Source organism: Podarcis cretensis (assembly GCF_951804945.1).
Source record: "Podarcis cretensis genome assembly, chromosome: 2".
In the NCBI taxonomy this organism is placed as follows: Eukaryota; Metazoa; Chordata; class Lepidosauria; order Squamata; family Lacertidae; genus Podarcis; species Podarcis cretensis.
In genome coordinates, this window is record NC_137171.1 from 10,647,424 (window position 1) to 10,665,774 (window position 18,351).

The following is an 18,351-nucleotide window of genomic DNA, read 5'->3' on the forward strand; positions in this document are numbered from 1 at the left end:
TTGGCAAAGAAAGAGAGTAAATGCTGTGGATATAAGGGCAGGCCAGGTGGTGGCTTTGAATGGTCACAGACGTGCTTTCTGGCCACATTCATCAGTCCATACATGTTGGTCCTTCTAGTTTGTGCTGGTCATTTGCTGCAGTTTGTACTGCAGGTTGTAATGGATACAAGGCTAATGTGGACCAGACAATCTATTGATACTCTAATAGAGAGAGAAAAGGCTACGTTTTCTTTCTCCTACTTCCATAATTCTAGCATAGTGTACAGAGAGTGCGGGTAGCTATGATCTGGATGAAACTTTAGGTGAACGTTTCAAAGTTATGTTCAGAGAAAAGCCTCTTTTGAGATAGGCAAGATAAAGCCTGTTGTATCTTTACTAGGAGTCATTACTCCATATTTCAAACCCTTATATGATTTTCACGAGGCATGCAAGCCAAAAAGAATTTGAAGGATAAATTCTTACAATTCACTTAGAAAACGCAAGCTGCCTCAGTATGATCAGGCCTGTGTATACTCTGCTGAGAAGAATCAAAATTATATGGGTTGCATCCAAAGCTCTGCTTCTGCAACTGGTCTTTCCTGTCTTCCTCTGGGCAGCCATCTGTACAATGTGAAAAGCATTTCCAAAATGTCAGAGGGACATATCAAATGTTTTGGGCTGAGTCTTTTGGGGCTGTAGTGGGAGGGGGCAATTGCAGATCTACACAGCTCACAATATTTGATATACCGGTACTCCCCTGGCTCTCTAGAGATGCTTTTCGAAGATGCAGGAGGGCAGGGAAAGACTGGCTGTGTGAGCTGCTTTCCACTCCTGTAGCTCAGGGTACAACCTATGTCCTGTGTACACAATACCAATATATTTTCCACATAATTAATTCTGCAAATGACCCAATGTGGGGCACTGAAGTTCTGCTCCCTCCGTTCTTCCCACTTCTGAGATTTCATGAGGAATTGTCCACACACTTTACTTTCTGGCTTATCTTTTTTTTTAAAAAAAATAATATTTATTTAAAATTTAAAAGGTTACAAAAAGAAAAAGAAAAAACACCAAGTTAAACAAAACCTTCACAATAAGGAAAAAAGAAAATAGAAAAAACAGAAAAATAGAAAAATAGAAACAATTTAAAAAAAAAAAGACAGAGCGAACCTTCCCATAACTTATCTTTCATTTACTTGTTTCCTTGACCTCCTCACACCTCCCTTTTTTATATTCTAGTTCGATTAGCTATTTCAGCAAATCCTTTCCATCTTTCCCAATTTTTATCCTGTAATTTATCTTAATATAATGTAACTTTACCTTTCCTCCTTTCATCCATTAACAGTCTATTTTTGCTTAATTCTTTATAATATTTCTGCTAAAGCCACATAACTTCATTCCAGCCTCCTTCTAACATTCCTTAATTTTACAATGTTTCTGTAAATAAATTTTAAATTTCTTCCAATCTTCTTCCACCGACTCTTCTCCCTGGTCTCGGATTCTGCCAGTCATTTCCGCCAGTTCCATATAGTCCATCACCTTCATCTGCCATTCTTCCCGGGTGGGTAGATCTTGTGTCTTCCAGTACTTTGCAATAAGTATTCTTGCTGCTGTTGTAGCATACACTGTCTGGCTTATCTTTGCATTCTTACATTAATTTGAGGTTCTAAGGATGATGGTTTCCGTGCCCTGCTCCATGCTTGCACACTGGGGCCTTCAAATGACAGAGCACACACCGCTCTATATATGATGTTGTAAAGACAATGCTCTTGCTGACTAAGTTACAGGTATTGGAAATACTGTGAAGGTCAAATGTATCACCTTGATTGGTTAAAGCTTAATGGCATTTCTCCCCTTCATTTTAAAATTTGCCGAATTCACTAGCCAATGCATGAGGAGACATGAGAACATGGGTTATTAAAACATCTTTATAGGGGAATGTGAACATATGAAATTTGGTATAAATGAGGATCTGTTGAGTGGCATTTTATGTCTTGTCTTTCCTTTCCTGGAGGAGAAAAATCTTCTGCAGTTCTGTGTGTTCGTTATTTTTTTATAACCTTATTTGAAGAAATGCCCTGCCCTTTACAGCTGTGTCTGTACAAAATTATGGCTAAGTCACTAGAGATTCAAACCTGCACTGCTACTGTGGGTCCTTAATGAAATCATAAGGGGTAATAAGGTCGTATATTTCATATCCAGCAGGTTATCCTTAGTGCGTTTGGATTACAGTTTTATAACCCATTATGTATTCTCCTTAAAGTTTGAGAAGTAAAACTGTCCACTGTGAAAATAAGTGGTTTGGTTCCTGCCGAAACATCCTGTCTCCTCCAGCATTTTAACATGCCACGATTCCCCTTGGACATAGTGCCTCAGGTTTTTAGGACTTGTCCATTAGGGCCAGTTGCAGACATAACACTTAACCGTAGCTAGTGGTAACCACAGTTTAGAATCCTATCAGCAGTTAAGATTTAAAGCATACAGTCAAACGACAGTCTAGGCTCTGCCTCAGCAGTCAAAATGCTCAGGTGCTGGGACCTATGAACCAGCAAAGTGTCCACCACTGATCAGACCACCATCTTTGTAGACCTCATGTTAATGGACAGTGAGTGACATTTTGGTAGCCAATGTGGGGATTATGAGGTTCTGTTGCTCTGGTAACATTTATCAAAGACAATAGCAAGTGGGGGTGCATCACAGTGGTGGTATCTTTGTTAAATGTACAAGCCAACTGCAGCTATTCTTACCACTGCCAAGAGAGGGGAACAGTGATGATGATTTCCTTGGCATTTTCTTCCCCAAAGGGGGAAAAATGTGGGACATGTTCAAAGGAGGCTGGCTAGTGTGGATTGGATACTGGTAGAAGGAGGCTGTTGCTGCATCTTTACATATCGCCTCTACTCAAGTGAGGCCTGGCTTGGGCAGATTTCTGCTGGCACTTCAATGCATTGGGACTGAATGTGTGGTGACGAGTTAAAGGACAGTGATTGCCTGTCGCGCTCTCTTGCAGTATTGCTTCCTGTCCACCTTCCTTGGGCAACCGTATTCAGAACAGAGGACAGACTACATTCCAAGGTACAAACCAGACTGGTGCTGCCCTCCTGACAGAGGCAATTGGCCTGGCAGTACCAACTTCAGCAACAGTGGCACCCAGGAGGTGGGAGAATGGTGGCAGGCAGGTAGAGGGTGTGTGTGAGTGAGTGAGTGAGTGAGTGAGTGAGTGACCGACCGACCGACCCATGGATTCACCGTCCAAGGTTTCACTTTCCCACTTGCCCACACTGCTCAAGTTTTCTCCAGTGTACCTGGCCTGGACTCAATCAGCAGTTAGCTGTGCTGAGCCGCCCTGACTGTGTGCATAGGAGGAAAGAGGGACTGTTCCTCCGCAGCTTTCAATGGTGCCCTTTGTCTCACCTGCCTTCTTCAGGAGCCCCAGATGCTCTTTGACCCTGCTCTGTTTTGCCTAACTGAGGGCAAAGCAACATCATACAAGTTAGCATTGTACCATTGGCAGGCAGATGAGCCAAGGGCATTCCCCCTTGACAACTTCTGGGCAATTCTCAGCTTTTCACCTCCTGTTCAGGTGTTTCACTTCCAATTCCTAGTACTACCCACCCAAGTACCCTTCCCCAAGTTTGTAGACCAACGTACCCTAAACAGTGGCATCTAGTATTCCCTGTAATTCAGGCCTCTCCTTCACATCCCTGTTTTTTCCTCCCAGGCATGCTTTCTTTAGAAATGTTAAGGGGTTATTTCTGCTACTCTTCTTCCTGTGGCTGTAGCAGATTATCGGCCTCCTCCACCCACAACCATAGAGGTGCTAAGACCCATAAACTGAATCAATGCTCGTGTGCCATCTAGGGACACACATGGTTGCTCTTTCCCTGTTTGCTGAGAGAGACGGGAATGGGGAAATATTAATTGTGCAAAAAATTAGCAAGAGACATAGGAATTTAAAGGGAAGTGGGTTATCTTGAAATGCTACAGGCACCTCACATTTAAGTACCTGCTAAATGAGGTGCAGGGGAAATTCCAACTACACGTATGGAATGTTTAGTTGGGAGTTGCAAGCAAACAGGAAATTAGTAGAGAATGTCAGGTGCCTGCCACTGAGCACCTTCCAACTGTTGCCTTCCCTGAGTCTGTGATGCCTTTGATAAACTCCATTCTAGGAGCAGGGTGAAGTTTCATCAAGGATCTGTGGCTCCAGGCATCTTAATCACCTTGGCAATACCTCAAGTGACACTGATTCATTCCAAAGAGTTGAGAGTGTTCATTGTCATGTTCAAAGTCTACTAGCAACAACCCCACACCCCTGGTGCTCTTTCCCATCCCCAGCAAAACACAGGATTTGTTTCGGAAGGTGTGGAGTCAGAGAAATGTTGGAACCCACAGCAATACTATTCCTTTGTCTGCAATCCTGTGGCTTCTCTTGAAGCAGGCACTAAATGGTAACTTCTTTCATTTCCTTTTCCCCATCCTGTTGGACACTTCAGATGGCTTCTGGTCCAGAACGGAGATTGTGAACTGCCACTGCATTTCTCCCTATACTGACTAGAGCAGGGATGTGAGGCCTCTGGTCCTCCAGATGTGGCTGGACTCCATCAGCCCCTGCCTTCATAGTCAATGATTCAGGGTGATGGGAGTTGTAGTCCAGCAACACCTGGAGGGCCAGAGGTTCCCCACCTGTTAGCATGAGGCTCTGTTGTAGCCTTTCTTTGCTATCTCTTAACAGCTAGATAAAGAGAGCCAGTGTGGTGTAGTGGTTAAGAGCGGTGGACTCGTAATCTGGGGAACTGGGTTTGCTTCCCCGCTCCTCATATGCAGCTGCTGGGTGACCTTGGGCCAGTCATACTTCTCTGAAGTCTCTCAGCCCCACTCACCTCACAGAGTGTTTGTTGTGGGGGAGGAAGGGAAAGGAGAATGTTAGCCGCTTTGAGACTCCTTCAGGTAGTGATAAAGTGGGATATCAAATCCAAACTCTTCTTCTAAAGGTAGTCTTTTTTCAGAGCTGGGTTTGCAGACGTTCCTGCATATTCTTGCTCACCTCCATGTCAACAAGCTCCCTGGTCTCCTTGTTTCACTACAGTGATGCTTTTGTATCGTTTAAGAAGGAATAGGTCTGATCTCTCTGTTGATAATTTTTCAGCTCTAGGTCATGGGCTGCAGCAGATGTTTTCTGGGCTCTCTGCTGGACTGCTGGGACAGACATATCAGACAGTCACAAATTGTAGGCACAGGCTGTTGCTGGTTGAGCCCAGGGGTGCCAACTTGAATAAATATTGTGGGGGCCCAGGTAAGCCCCACCCTGCATAATTGATCACATGACACAGTGCACACACACCATTTGAATGGGAATGCCCATCAACTGGGGGGGGGGATCAGCCCCTCAAATATTTTATTGTGGGAACTGAAGCCCCCATGGACCCTAGGAATTGGCTCCTATGATTGAGCCAGATTCCAGGCATGAGGTGTAGATGGAGGCTGAGTCACAGATAGAAAGAGGAAGACTGTAAATATTAGTTTGGAAAAGATCTGCTTTTTGACTTGCAGTATGTCTACTCGGCATTCCCATCTCTCTGGTGTCGTGGCCTGCGCATGCAGGGATGAAACCATAGACGCCGTGACTGCGATTAGCAATCTTGCTTTAAGTCATGCTTTCACATTTTAGTTTGCAGCTGATGAGAACCCAGATAGTAAGTCTAAGGCCATTTGTTATGTTTAATCATGGTTAAGCATCATGTCTGCACCAGCCTTGGAAGAGGCTAGAAGCTCAGTTCATAGTGCTCCCATTTTGGAAGCCAGTATGCGGCGGGGTGCGCTCCCGCTGCTCGGTCCCAGCGCCTGCCCACCTAGCAGTTCAAAAGCACCCCTAAGTGCAAGTAGATAAATAGGTACCGCTTTATAGCGGGAAGGTAAACGACGTTTCCGTGTGCTGCGCTGGTGCTGGCTCGCCAGAGCAGCTTCGTCACGCTGGCCACGTGACCTGGAAGTGTCTCCGGACAGCGCTGGCCCCTGGCCTCTTAAGTGAGATGGGCGCACAACCCCAGAGTCTGTCAAGACTGGCCCGTACGGGCAGGGGTACCTTTACCTTTACCTTTATGGTATAGTAGTGGATGAAGCATGGGATTTGGACCACAGGCTCACTAGTTGACCTTGAGCAAGTTACTCTGCTTCTCTTAGTCTAACTTACCTCTCAGAATTGTGAGGATAAAGTGAGATTGCATTGAACAGCATCTGCAGGATATAAATGTGATGAGCAAGCGGGGAGCTGGAAAGGCATTCAAACATCCATCTAGCCCCGTTCCAGAGTTTAGGATAGCTGACAACTAAACATATATATTTAAAATGTTTTAAATAATAAATCACATATAAAACACATCTTGTGAAAATCCCATATCTGTCTGACCTAGCCACTGAAGCCACATCAAAAGATGCGATTTTCAAGAGAGGAAGTTTGCAGCGGTACAGCATTATTCTTTCTTGGTATATGCTTTGGTTATCAAAGCTCAGTGCACTTATGATTATCTCTACACTAGAGCCTGTGGTGCTCTTTAAGGGAGAGGAACACAGGGAGGCCTGTGAAAAAGATGGGTCTGTGTCTATGTGTCATATAAGAGATCCTGTATCTCAGATTAAGACTCTGTTGTGTGTTCCTGGCTGCTCACAGTTTCAGCAGTGTGCTCAAAGATTAGTTGCGCTATTGGATTATTGTTGTTTTTATATTTGTTGTTAACCTTTTTTGTTTTTCTCATTTTCTTGCAAGCCACCCTAGGAGTTCTACTGAAGGGAGGCATAAAAATATTTAAATAAATAAAATAAGTGTATGAAACTTTCTGTCGTGAGGGAGATTTGATAGAGGTGGGTTGGTAGTCAGCTAAGTTTTACTTGAAGTACACTCATTGGTATTGGCGAACATGGCTAGGTTAGGTCCATTAATTTCAGTATGTCTTCTCTTAAGTAAAACTTAGATTAAAAAAATAAATGAACAAATCTCCATGTGCAGCTAGGCTGCTTGGTAAGGCAGAGTGAGACAGCACTGAGCACTGGTCTCAGTTCCAGCCCAGACTGCTTTTTAACTTAGTTGGTAATCCAAGGCAAAACTATGTTTAATGGTGGCTTGTAGCCTGTGTCTCCTCCATGGGTCTCCTCCAGTCATATGTAAGGTGGGTGGGGCATGTGATTTTAAAGCACAAAAGGGGCATGGGGAGAATGCACATGTCCTTTGTATCGAAATCTCTCTCTCTCTCTCTCACTCACACACACACACACACACACACACACAAAAAAAAAACATTCCCCTCTTTTTAAAGCCATGTGTAGCTTTGGCCCTTATATTGAGCCATCTGCTAGGGTCTTGCTAACACTGTGACTGTTTTAGAGATCACAGCAAATAACAATAGCTACTGGAGACTCAATAGTTCAAAAGGAGAACACTTTTGCTTGTTTGTTTTGGCTAGCGCACTATCCAATTACTGTTCGCACAAGAGATTCTCTTCAAGCAACAAATCTTTCCTTTAAAGCAGTTATCCTTTTCTACCAGGCTGTTGGGAGTTGTAACAGCTATGCGTAGATCTGTCATGGCCATCAGCACTTTGGGGAGTAAGAAGTTTTTTTAAAAATGCCCACATACATACCTGTTGAGTTAGATATTTGTTGTAAGGGCTCAGTAATCTTAGTGGCCAGTTTTGACTAAGCCCCCTCCCTCCAATTTTTTTTGGGGGGAATAGGGGCCCCCCTCATATGCTACAATTTCCCACACAATCATGATCTTGTTCTGGCCCTGTTACGAGTTCAATTTAAAGTGTTCTTAACTAAAGCCAGAGGTGATTGTTAGTCCAAACTGTCCTAAACCAGGAGTTTGGTCTGGATTTCTTACGCAATATGAAGAAGCTGAGAAATGAAGTGTTGTATTATATTATTACATGATTTGTGGATTCATTAGTTCCCCCCAAGGTCCCCTAGAGTTGTCGTCTGTATTCAGTCTGTATTCACACACACAGATTGATTTTAAAAAAATATATTTCCTCTTCTTCCTCTTCATTTGGCAATTGTTTTTATTTCCTCAAAAAAGTCAAGCCGCCTGCCTCTTTGTTAACTGCTTGCTCTGCCTAGCCGCATCTACCAGACAGTATGTGTGGGCAACAAATGTGTGGATCTCCCTGAGAATAGCGTGTGGCGGTGCTGCTGCTGCTGCAAAGCAGGGAGAACACGCTCGCTCCAGGCTTGCAGCAACTGAACGCTGTTACCAGCCTTCAGATGGTATGTGCAGAGGGAGCTGACCGACCCTTGTCTGGGGCCCCGGCGGTTTAAGCTCCCTCCTTGCAAACAAAAAAACAAACCAAAAAAAGCGCCCCAACTGCATGAATGGGACACACCCATTGACGGCACCGGCACAAAGACCTCGAGGACCGTGTGAGAGCCCGTAGAGGTGGTGCGCTCTGGAGCGGGGGAGGCGTAGCAGGGATGGGGAGCCTTGGAAATCACGAATGGCTGCTGCTACTGCTGCTGCAGCAGCTGCAAAGGCAAGATGACTTAATTCCCTAGATCTATCCATCGCTTTGCTAGCCCATTTTAATGGCGACTCTTTATTTCTCTTCTCTCTCTACCTCTCTCTCCCTCCCCCCTCCTTTTGGGTTTCTTTCCCCTTTCCCCCTCTCCCCAAACATTTCATAAAGAAGATATGTCAAAGAAAAGGGAGAAGAAGAAAAGATGATAAGGCCTCTTCCCTCATCTGCTAATTACCATCAAGCCATGTACCACATCTGTTTATCACCTGATTCTCGGTGCCCTTTGAAGCCCCTCTGCCTCATGGTTGAGGGAGTTTAACAAATGGCCAAAGAACGGGAGGAGGAAAGAATTGTTTTTGTAACTGTCTTTCTCTTTCTCTGTCTTTCTTTCCACCAGAGCACCGATATTGCCAGGGGCTTTGAAAGAGGATTGGAGCCGGAAAAGATCATTGGAGCCACAGACTCTTGCGGCGATTTAATGTTCCTAATGAAATGGTGAGTGTGCTTCTTTCTTTCTTTTTTTTAATATTGACTCTGTTATCTGGTTTTCCTGCTCTCGGCGGCCCTTCTTAAAGCAGCCAATAAATTACCAGAACATGTTAGGGTGAGGTGCTGTGGCGAAATGGCCCAAGGACACTTCATTCTGCTTCTCTGCTAAGGCTTTGTCTTCCCTCTGCTCTGCAAAATGCTGTACACCTGGAGCTTGTATATCATGCTTTGCAAGATACACAAGCCCCTTCCCTTCCACATCTCTGCCTCCCTCCCCGCCCCCCAAAAGAAGAAGAAATACTAGAGAGCACAGGAAATCCTTCTGGGAAGGTTTTGACTTGCCTCTTGTTTTTGCTCCTGGGCTTATCTCAGCTGGAAGCCTCTCTGGGCAGAGAGAGAGAGAGAGAGAGAGATGGCCGTGCTGCATATGCAGCAGCCCCTCCCCCACCAGCAGCCCGAAACAAAGAGCTGGGAGAGTCTGGTTTATCTGCCTGGCAGAGGTTATAGCACAGCTGTGTTCAAGGGAGCTGCTTGTTGTTCCTCAGCTCCCCTCCGCCACCCCCAGCCCCGCAAGATTTCGATACTGGGTCCTCCTCCCCTGTAGCAATGCAGCAGAGATAATAAGCCCTTGTCCTGGGCTTTGCTGTCTCTGAAGCTGGCGGGGTTGAGATGGATGGTGCCCTCTCCTCTTGAGACAGGGTGGGGGAGGGGAGCCAGCGGCACACAGCGCCTTGGAGGAGGGGGCTGGAGGGAACACAGAGACAAGGAACACGGCGAGGAGAATTGGTAGATTCACCTCTCCCTGGTTCATTCTTCCTGGTTCAGTACTCTCAGGGGTATTTCCTGGCAACCTCTTGGTCGCGGAAATACACCCCCATACCCTGTAAGGGCTACAATCCCAAACTGGAGAACTTCACCTTTGGTAAATCACCTATGTGGAACAATCCCTGTTTTTTTGTTTTGTTTTGTTTTTTTTTTAAAAAGTCATTTATATGAGGCCCAGGTCCAATGGTAGTTTGGTCCCAGGCCCAAGGAGGCAATGATTAATAGCTGATGAATATCCAATCTTGAAATTTCCAGCTCACTAGAATTCTGTAGAGCAAGGAATCTGTTCAATGAGACAAATACTTTGCAGATTAACACGATGATATTTTGTAGACGGTTTTGAATGTGCAAAGGTTATTTACAGTGCTCAGCACCATTCAGCCCTGTGAACTATTTTGCTGTGATTGCTGTTTTACAAATGGAAGCTGAGTTTAAGGGAATGTCGCTTGTCCAAGGCTTTGGTTTGAAACCTGGGCTTATAGGTACACAACCAAATCATCCCCTGGATCACATTTGCTATCATTGGGTAAATTAATTACTTCAAAAGAACTAATCTCTTTTTAGGCAGTGGGAATAATTTCGATTGCAAAATACTGCAGAAACAGATTGTGAAGTTTAACTACACTAATTTTAATTAATCTGTACTCTGCGTTGGATCACTTTTAAATCTTACCTTTGCAACTGACATCATTCAGTGGTCATTAATGAAACGTGTTTGCTATCTGGCATTTAAACGAATTCTATTGAATTAAGGTTGCAATCCTGTATCCATTTACTTGGGAATTGCATTTACTGAATTGCACTCAGTTGGGACTTACAGTGCACCTTATATCTACTCATAAATATTTTGCTATAATTACTTATTATATTTATTGCTTTTCTCAGAAAGGTAAACTCAAAGTAACTTTTGAAAACAAATATTAAAAAAAGAATAAAAAGAACCTAAAATGCTCACCAATAATATGCATAATAGAGCAGTAAATTTATCTAGATTGACAAAATGTAAAACTTGAATGATTGTTTTGTTTTGGGGATCTTGAAGCGAAGAGAAGTAGCTTATAAATTAATAAATAATGTATTGTTTAAGGAAAGGCAATTTGTCAATATTTTATTTTTCATCAGCTTAATAATAAAAAGCAAGTAAAAGTCAGGATTACCAGCTTCAGTTTCTGAGCTGTTGTGAAAACCTTTGCCTCCCAGGGCGTAACTGTTAATGTTGGGCACAGACACGAGGAAAAGCAGTCTGCAAATTTACCTTTATCAAATGTGGTGCAGGATGGAGCCAGCATAGCTGTGAAGTCTCCATAATGGCAGGCTATTGAAGTGTTCTGGTCCCAGACTGTTTAGTTGCTATAGCCTCTCACTAATACCATTGTGTATGTGTTGGGGGTGGAGGTTAACTGGTAATGAAGCCTTGAGTTGATTGCACCAGTTAATTAATTAAAAAGTTTGTAGCCCTAATCTGTGCTAGGTAGTAAATGTCATGGGATACGCAACGTCTAGCAACTTTGTAATGCCTTTGCAGAAAGCTCAGGAATTGGTGCAGGTATCACCAGAAGCTTTTAAACTCAAAGCAAGGCATAGAAAATGAGAGTGGATGGACATCCAGGCTATATTGCCCATTTCTGTTCTTGTTATTGTAGTATACCGGTCAAGCTAAATTGTCCTCTTTGTATACCCTTGCCTTACCTCTGTTTTGCCTTTGCCTATCCCTATTTTCTAAAAAAAAGATGCTAGATTACAAAGCAAGCTTACATTTCATCTCGTGGCATTGTACATTCTACTATATGATTGCTTCATCGGTTGCACGCAGTTCCCTTGAGATATTAAAATAGGGAATGCATTTTAAAATAGGAATCTCTAATATACACACAGCGCAAGTCTCCAGTCCTGCCAATAAAGAAAGAAATAAAAATCCTGGGAGTTGACCTTTTGGAGCACAACATTTTAAGCATTGTAAATAAATTGAAACAAAGTTAAGTTGAAAAAAATAACTAAAAAGTTTGCTTATAGTAGCAGTTTTCAATATGCTGTGCCATCAAACGATTGGGTGGACAAATACAGGAGCCAAATTCTATGCTTCTAGAGATCCAGGAAAAGTGGGCCCCTTTTTGTACTGTATTTAGCTCCTAGTATGTTAGGTGGAAACATTTCAAACTCGGTCTGCCATTTACCTTAGTCAACCATTTATCAGTTGCTCAACAGTAATAGTTTTCTGGGTGGTGTAAAAAAAATAAAATTAGGGATTAATCATTAATTAATTATTAATTATTAATCAATTAAATTTGCATAGGGGTGAAACAAAAAAGAAAACCATACGTCCTTTGATTTAAATCAGGGGTTTCCAACATGGCATTCCTGGGCAAACCTGTGCCCAGACAATCTTTCCTCTGCTGCAATTAGACTTGAAAGAATCATTCAATTTTAGTCAATAGTATTTCCTGCGGTGTGTGCTTGGTTGTGCTGTATGCAATCAGATGCACATTTTTAACCAGTTGGAGTATTTTTTATTGATTGATCTAACCAATTAATTGATTGAATGTAGCACTCCTACCCATAACACTACAATTCCTAGAAAGCTTGAGGGCGAGGCACTGCTCTGTTGCTTCCTCTCCCCACTTCTCATCCTTTCGATGGGAAAAGAAGTGCACAGTGTCGCTTTCTTTTGGCAACCCAGCCTTAATCTTAAAGTCACCTCTTGGAGAAGGGGTACAGCAGAGAAAATTGTGTTTGCGCCTCTCATCAATCGGAGCAGGAAAAAGGGAGAAATGCAGAGATTTCTATTGGATTATGCATTCAAACACTGGTTAGAACATCCGTGTTACTGCACTAGGATTGGGTTCAGCAACTGGAGGCACTTGAGTCAGATTGGGTACCCTGGGAGGTGCCAACCTGGCCCTCCAGTTACCAGCCTAGAGGATAAAAGGCAACTGTGGCAAAATAAATGTTTGGCAGGCATTCCTTGCTCCCTGAAAGAGTCCTCTGGAAAGCCAGTTGCTGACCAGGACATTAAGTAGTATATAATGAGAGTTGTCAGTCTTTTTTTTAAGTTGATAAACCACCTGTGCTTCAATCAATTCATTGTGATATTGGAAGAAATTAAGTTAAATTAACCATTTATGAACAAGATATTATTATTATTATTATTAGAATTTATATACTTCCCTATACTCGTCTCAGGATGGTTCAAAGACTAAAATCAAGATATAAAAAAACAAAATACATAATAAAAACAAAAACAACCTAATTAATAGGAAATGCCACCTTTCAATCTTTTTCTTCCCCTCCCCACCCAACTTTTATTCCTTTTTGTAAAAGATTCCACAACCAAAACACCTTGAAATGTAAAACAAGGATGGCTTTAATTCAGTCTCATTGATTTAAAATTGCTCCCATTAATCAACTAAAGATTTAGTTGATTCATTTATTGATTATGCCTGTCGACACTTGCAGCCTGTTATAAGTATTGCATATGTATATTTTATTTATAAATTGCTTCTTCACTAAAAAAAAGTCCCTTAGTTGACAATTAATGTATGCAGCACACACACACACCACTGGGGTTGCAGTAGCTGCCTTCCTCCTTCTCCCAGTTAATTGACAGCTTCAATGTATCTGAAGAAGTGTGCATGCACACGAAAGCTCACACCAGTAACAAACTTAGTTGGTCTCTAAGGTGCTACTGGAAGGAATTTTTTTATTTAGCTTAAATACCGTATTTTTGGGACGCAGGTGGCGCTGTGGGTTAAAGCCTCAGCGCCTAGGGCTTGCCGATCGAAAGGTCGGCAGTTCGAATCCCTGCGGCGGGGTGCGCTCCCGCTGCTCGGTCCCAGCGCCTGCCAACCTAGCAGTTCGAAAGCACCTCCGGGTGCAAGTAGATAAATAGGGACCGCTTACCAGCGGGAAGGTAAACGGCGTTTCCGTGTGCGGCTCTGGCTCGCCAGAGCAGCGATGTCACGCTGGCCACGTGACCCGGAAGTGTCTCCGGACAGCGCTGGCCCCTGGCCTCTTAAGTGAGATGGGCGCACAACCCCAGAGTCTGTCAAGACTGGCCCGTACGGGCAGGGGTACCTTTACCTTTACCTTACCGTATTTTTAGCTCTATAAGACGCACCAGACCACAAGACACACCTAGTTTTTGGAGGAGGAAAACAAGAAAAAAAATATTCTGAATCTCAGAAGCCAGCACAGCAAGAGGGATCACTGTGCAGTGAAAGCAGCAATCCCTCTTGCTGTTCTGGCTTCTGGGATAGCGGTGCAGCCTGCATTCACTCCCTAAGATGCACACACATTTCCCCTTACTTTTTAGGAGGGAAAAAGTCTTATAGAGCAAAAAATACGGTATATGTTTTCTCCTACTCTGGTGCTGCTTCCTTCAGGCAGGTTACTTGAGCCCAGGTCCCCTTTTTTCATGTACCAATCAATTGGGGGGGGGGTATGTGACTGCTTGATCAACTAGTGACGAGTCCTTCTCTTGTCGTCCTCGCTTACCTCTTCAGGAAAGACACGGATGAGGCTGACCTGGTGCTAGCGAAAGAAGCCAACGTCAAGTGCCCTCAAATTGTGATAGCGTTTTATGAAGAGAGACTGACCTGGCACGCGTACCCAGAAGACGCCGAAAGCAAAGAGCGGGAAGCAGTGAAAAGCTAAAGTGGCCAGGGTCCTCTGTCCGTCCATAGTTGTACATATCCACCCTCCTTTCCCCTCCACCCAAATGCATCCATGAAAATGTGCTTATTACTGTGCTCCACAGGAGAAATGTTGATATTGGTTGGGTTAGCCATAACATTAATGGTGTGAGTCACGTTTGGTTTCACTCCAAAAGATTGACATGGTGTGTGTGTGTGTATGTGTGTTCCTTGTTCCCCTTATCTCACAATCCCCCCAAAATCTGTTCTCACTTTGAAATCCCTCTGAGTCTCCAGGCCATTTGTCTCCCCCCCCCCCACCCTCCACCCCGGGTTCCTCACTTTCGCATCATTTTGAGAGTGAAGGGTTATTCTTTCCCATTGGCCTAAAAGAAGACTGTAAAACTGACAGGGGGTACCGGGAAGACCTATCTGACTCAGAACACTCTTTGGATTCTGAGATTACCCAAATAATTCTCAAGCCAGGACATCATGGGGCCATTTTTGTTGTTTTAGGAATTGCTGACCTTTTGCTGGAATTGGGTTCCAGGATGCTGGGTACCGATTTTCATCCTGACTCCCAATGCCAATGTCACTTTCACCAGCTCCACTCAGCCAACACTCCGTTTTCTAGCTGCAGGGCAGGAGCAGGTAATTTGGGAAGACAACCATTACAAACTAATTAGCTAGCAAGGACAATTTCCTGCTTTTTCAACCAGTCCTTTCGTGCAATCAAAATCTAGTATCCTACCACCTCTTTCCTTCTGTTTTTCATATCTTGCAGTACATGGGTAGGACTAGCAGCCCGGCCAAATTTTGTGCCATACTGGAGAGCCTTCTTTGTTGTGGCTGTTCCAAAGACAGCTGGAAATCATGGTTCCAAAATTGGATTATTTTCTGGGCTCTCTAGCTCTCTTCATATGCAGCAGGCATCTCTGGCATAATAACCTCTGCTGTGAGACGTGGGCAAACTCTTTTATTTCCACCATTTACCCCAGGTATGTTTGTTTGTTTTTTTAAAAAAGAAAATTGGCCACTTAGAGGAGCTGTCTCGTATGAGCATGCTTTCCTTTCAATCACCTGGTTATACGTAGCACACGGATCTAGATGCAAGAATTTTCTGGACAGACTTTTTTTTTTGGTCTCTCCTTGGCTGCCCCCTGAAAAGTATCCCATTTCTCTGCACCAGCAATGTGGCGGCTAAGTAATTATTCCACGCTGAGGGTGTTGGGATTGTTTAACCCTTAGAAGTCCTTTCGGCAGTTGATTTCCCCATCTTGTTCCATATGGTGAGCGGCTGGAGGACCAAGTCACAGAAAGCAGGTAGCAGTCTTCCCCTCCTTCGCGCCCTTCTCTCATGACAATGCCCATGCATGTTTTTTCACATGGAATGTCTGTATTGTATTGTGTAGTATATAGATAGGACTTTAGGGCCCTTTAGAGTTTTGACACTCACTAATAGCTTCATCTTCCCTCTTTGCAGACAGATTTTGGTGCAACTCCCGGCAATAAAAGGGAAAGCTTGACAGTATTAGCATTGATTGCTGCTGGCTTCTCACCAGCTGCGTTTTTGGATACCTAAGGACAGATAAGCATCGTACAACTTTGTAAGAGAATTGATGGGAGCGTGCAAAAGAATCAGTTTGAAGTAGGCTAGCCTTCTGCCGTGGAAGTGAAATGCCACTAGTTCTTGCATTTCCTGCTAATTTCCTTTCAGGGTCTAGGAGTTGACTCTTTTGCTCCCTGCCTGCCCCCCCCCCCCGCGCGCGCACCTCTTCTCCCAACCACTTTTGTCTTGCTTTTTATAGGGGAGAAGGGTGAGGAGTGTTTGCACCAATGCAAGTCCCAAGCCTGGCACTGTGAGGTTTCCAGCTTTGTCTTTTCCTACAGCAGACAGTCAAAGCGGTTCTGCATCATTCCATTTTGTGCCTCTGTATGCTGAGCCCTGTCACACTGTCAAGAACCGCTTCTTGCGGATGGTTTGGATATGGTGTGGTGGCAGGAGCTGACTTGGTGCTATTGCTTGTAACTCCTATGCCACTAGAGACTTGCCCATCTCCCATCTCTTCTGACTCCACCAGCATTTCTGTGTTTTGGCATCTTTTCACTCAGTCCCCAAAACACATGCATCTTGAACAGGTAGAATATAGCAGCTGCTAAGCAGGATTTGTGAGGAAAGATGGGTTTCATGCTCCACTTAAATTTGATCTGCGCCACTTTTGCACCGTGAACAAATAATCACTTGGAGAGTTCTTTGAGAAGGTTCTGATCTTCGAATATAGTTACTTTAAAGGGGGGAAAGTTCCTGTTTGTTTCCCTACACTCCTTCACAGAAAGCTTTCTTCTCTCTCCCCATCCCCCTTCCCTAGTTACAACTGTTGGAAAGGGCCAGTTGGATAATTATAATTTTTTTTGCATTGTATTCTGTAAAGATAGAAAGAACAAATGGTTTAAAATAGCCGTCTTCTTATTTTCGTTATTATTGCTTTTGTTGTTAGCCATCTGTTTGAATTAAAACAGCAGGAAAAATAAAGCTGCTGAATGACCCAAATTTTATTTATGCACCTGAAGGCATTACTGATATGAGGCTCACCATCTTGGGTGGGGGCTGTGACTCATTATAGCTTCTGCCTTCCACTTAACAATAACAACAACAACAACAACAACAACAACAACAACAACAACAACAAAAGATGGGAGGGGAGGACTGAGGAGTAGGAGTCGGGAAGAATTGCACCTGGGAAGGCAATATTGAAAGCTAGATGCCATTAATCAGCCAGCAAACAGCTCTCAGCCTCTGAAGTCCCATTTCAGTTTAGAAGCAGCACAGCCTTATGCTTTCCTAGAGGTCAGGCTGCCTTGTGTACTGACCCTTTTCCCTGGTCCTTCCAATAGGCTGTTGGACCTTCTTCTTTGCCACTAGTTATCTCCATGTGGTCTGGAGTTTGGGGAAGTGGACAAAGAAGTAAAGAGGTAGCTGGAGTCCACAGCAAGGGACCACATCTAAGCCCACCGCTGAATACAAGAAGCTTTGAACGAACTGCAGTCTACCGTTTGGAACATCTTTCCTGTGCTGCAGTTCTGCACAGCGTCAAAGCATTCCCCGCTTGCAACTGGGGCATGTGCAGGGCACACTGTGGGGGTGGAGCCATGGGTGGGGCGCACCACCAGAGCAATCCCTGCCCACTGCTACAAAGTGGGGCGCGCTCATGGCACCCTGCAAGCCCAGCATCGCTTTGTGAGACTTGCAAAAACGAGGCGGGGCTTGCGGGGTACCGCAAGCAGATGTGCGCCCTGGCCCTCCCTTCGAGCCCAGTGCTGCTTTTGCAAGCAGCGCTGGGTTCACAGGGAGGGCCAGGGCGCATGTATGTTGCAACAGCTCACAGTGGGGCATGGTGCCATGTAAAAGGTAAAGGGACCCCTGACCATTAGGTCCAGTCATGGCCGACTCTGGGGTTGCGGTGCTCATCTTGCTTTATTGGCCGAGGGAGCCGGCGTACAGCTTCCGGGTCATGTGTCCAGCATGGCTAAGCCGCTTCTGACGAACCAGAGCAGCGCACAGAAACACCGTTTACCTTCCCGCTGGAGCGGTACCTATTTATCTACTTGCATTTTGACATGCTTTCAAACTGCTAGGTTGGCAGGAGCAGGGACTGAGCAACGGGAGCTGAGGCACCCCCCAAAAAACTGTGTGCAGGTTGATGGCCCCTTCAGCTCCCCCTACTCTACATCACTGGTTCTGTGGACCAAAATCTGCAATATCGAAACTTTGAGTTTCCATATTGTGGCCGCCTTCTTTAGCTTCCCAGGCCAAGCCTCTAGCAGCAACATTGCCTGGTATGGGCCAAGGTGGGTGTGTTTAGTTCAGGTAGGGGTGGCCAGGTGCAAAACAGAACAGGGCTCCTGTCCCTTATGATAGCTGC

The 18,351-nt window shown here is 44.4% G+C and overlaps 1 protein-coding gene across 4 annotated transcripts in view; it reads left to right on the forward strand.

Moving 5' to 3' along the window:
- Positions 1-16,961, forward strand: part of CBX5 (chromobox 5) — a 53,608-nt gene extending 36,647 nt beyond the window's left edge. For 3 of the 4 annotated variants that reach the window (XM_079966939.1, XM_079966940.1, XM_079966938.1), the window contains 2 exons: positions 8,884-8,981; positions 14,300-16,961. In XM_079966939.1, coding sequence (XP_079823065.1) covers positions 8,884-8,981; positions 14,300-14,450 — 249 coding nt within the window. In that variant the 3' untranslated portion in view covers positions 14,451-16,961. Of the gene's footprint in view, positions 1-2,986; positions 3,052-8,883; positions 8,982-14,299 lie in introns of all 4 variants that reach the window. The other variant, XM_079966941.1, reaches the window with a different exon arrangement.
- Positions 16,962-18,351: the final 1,390 nt, after the last annotated feature.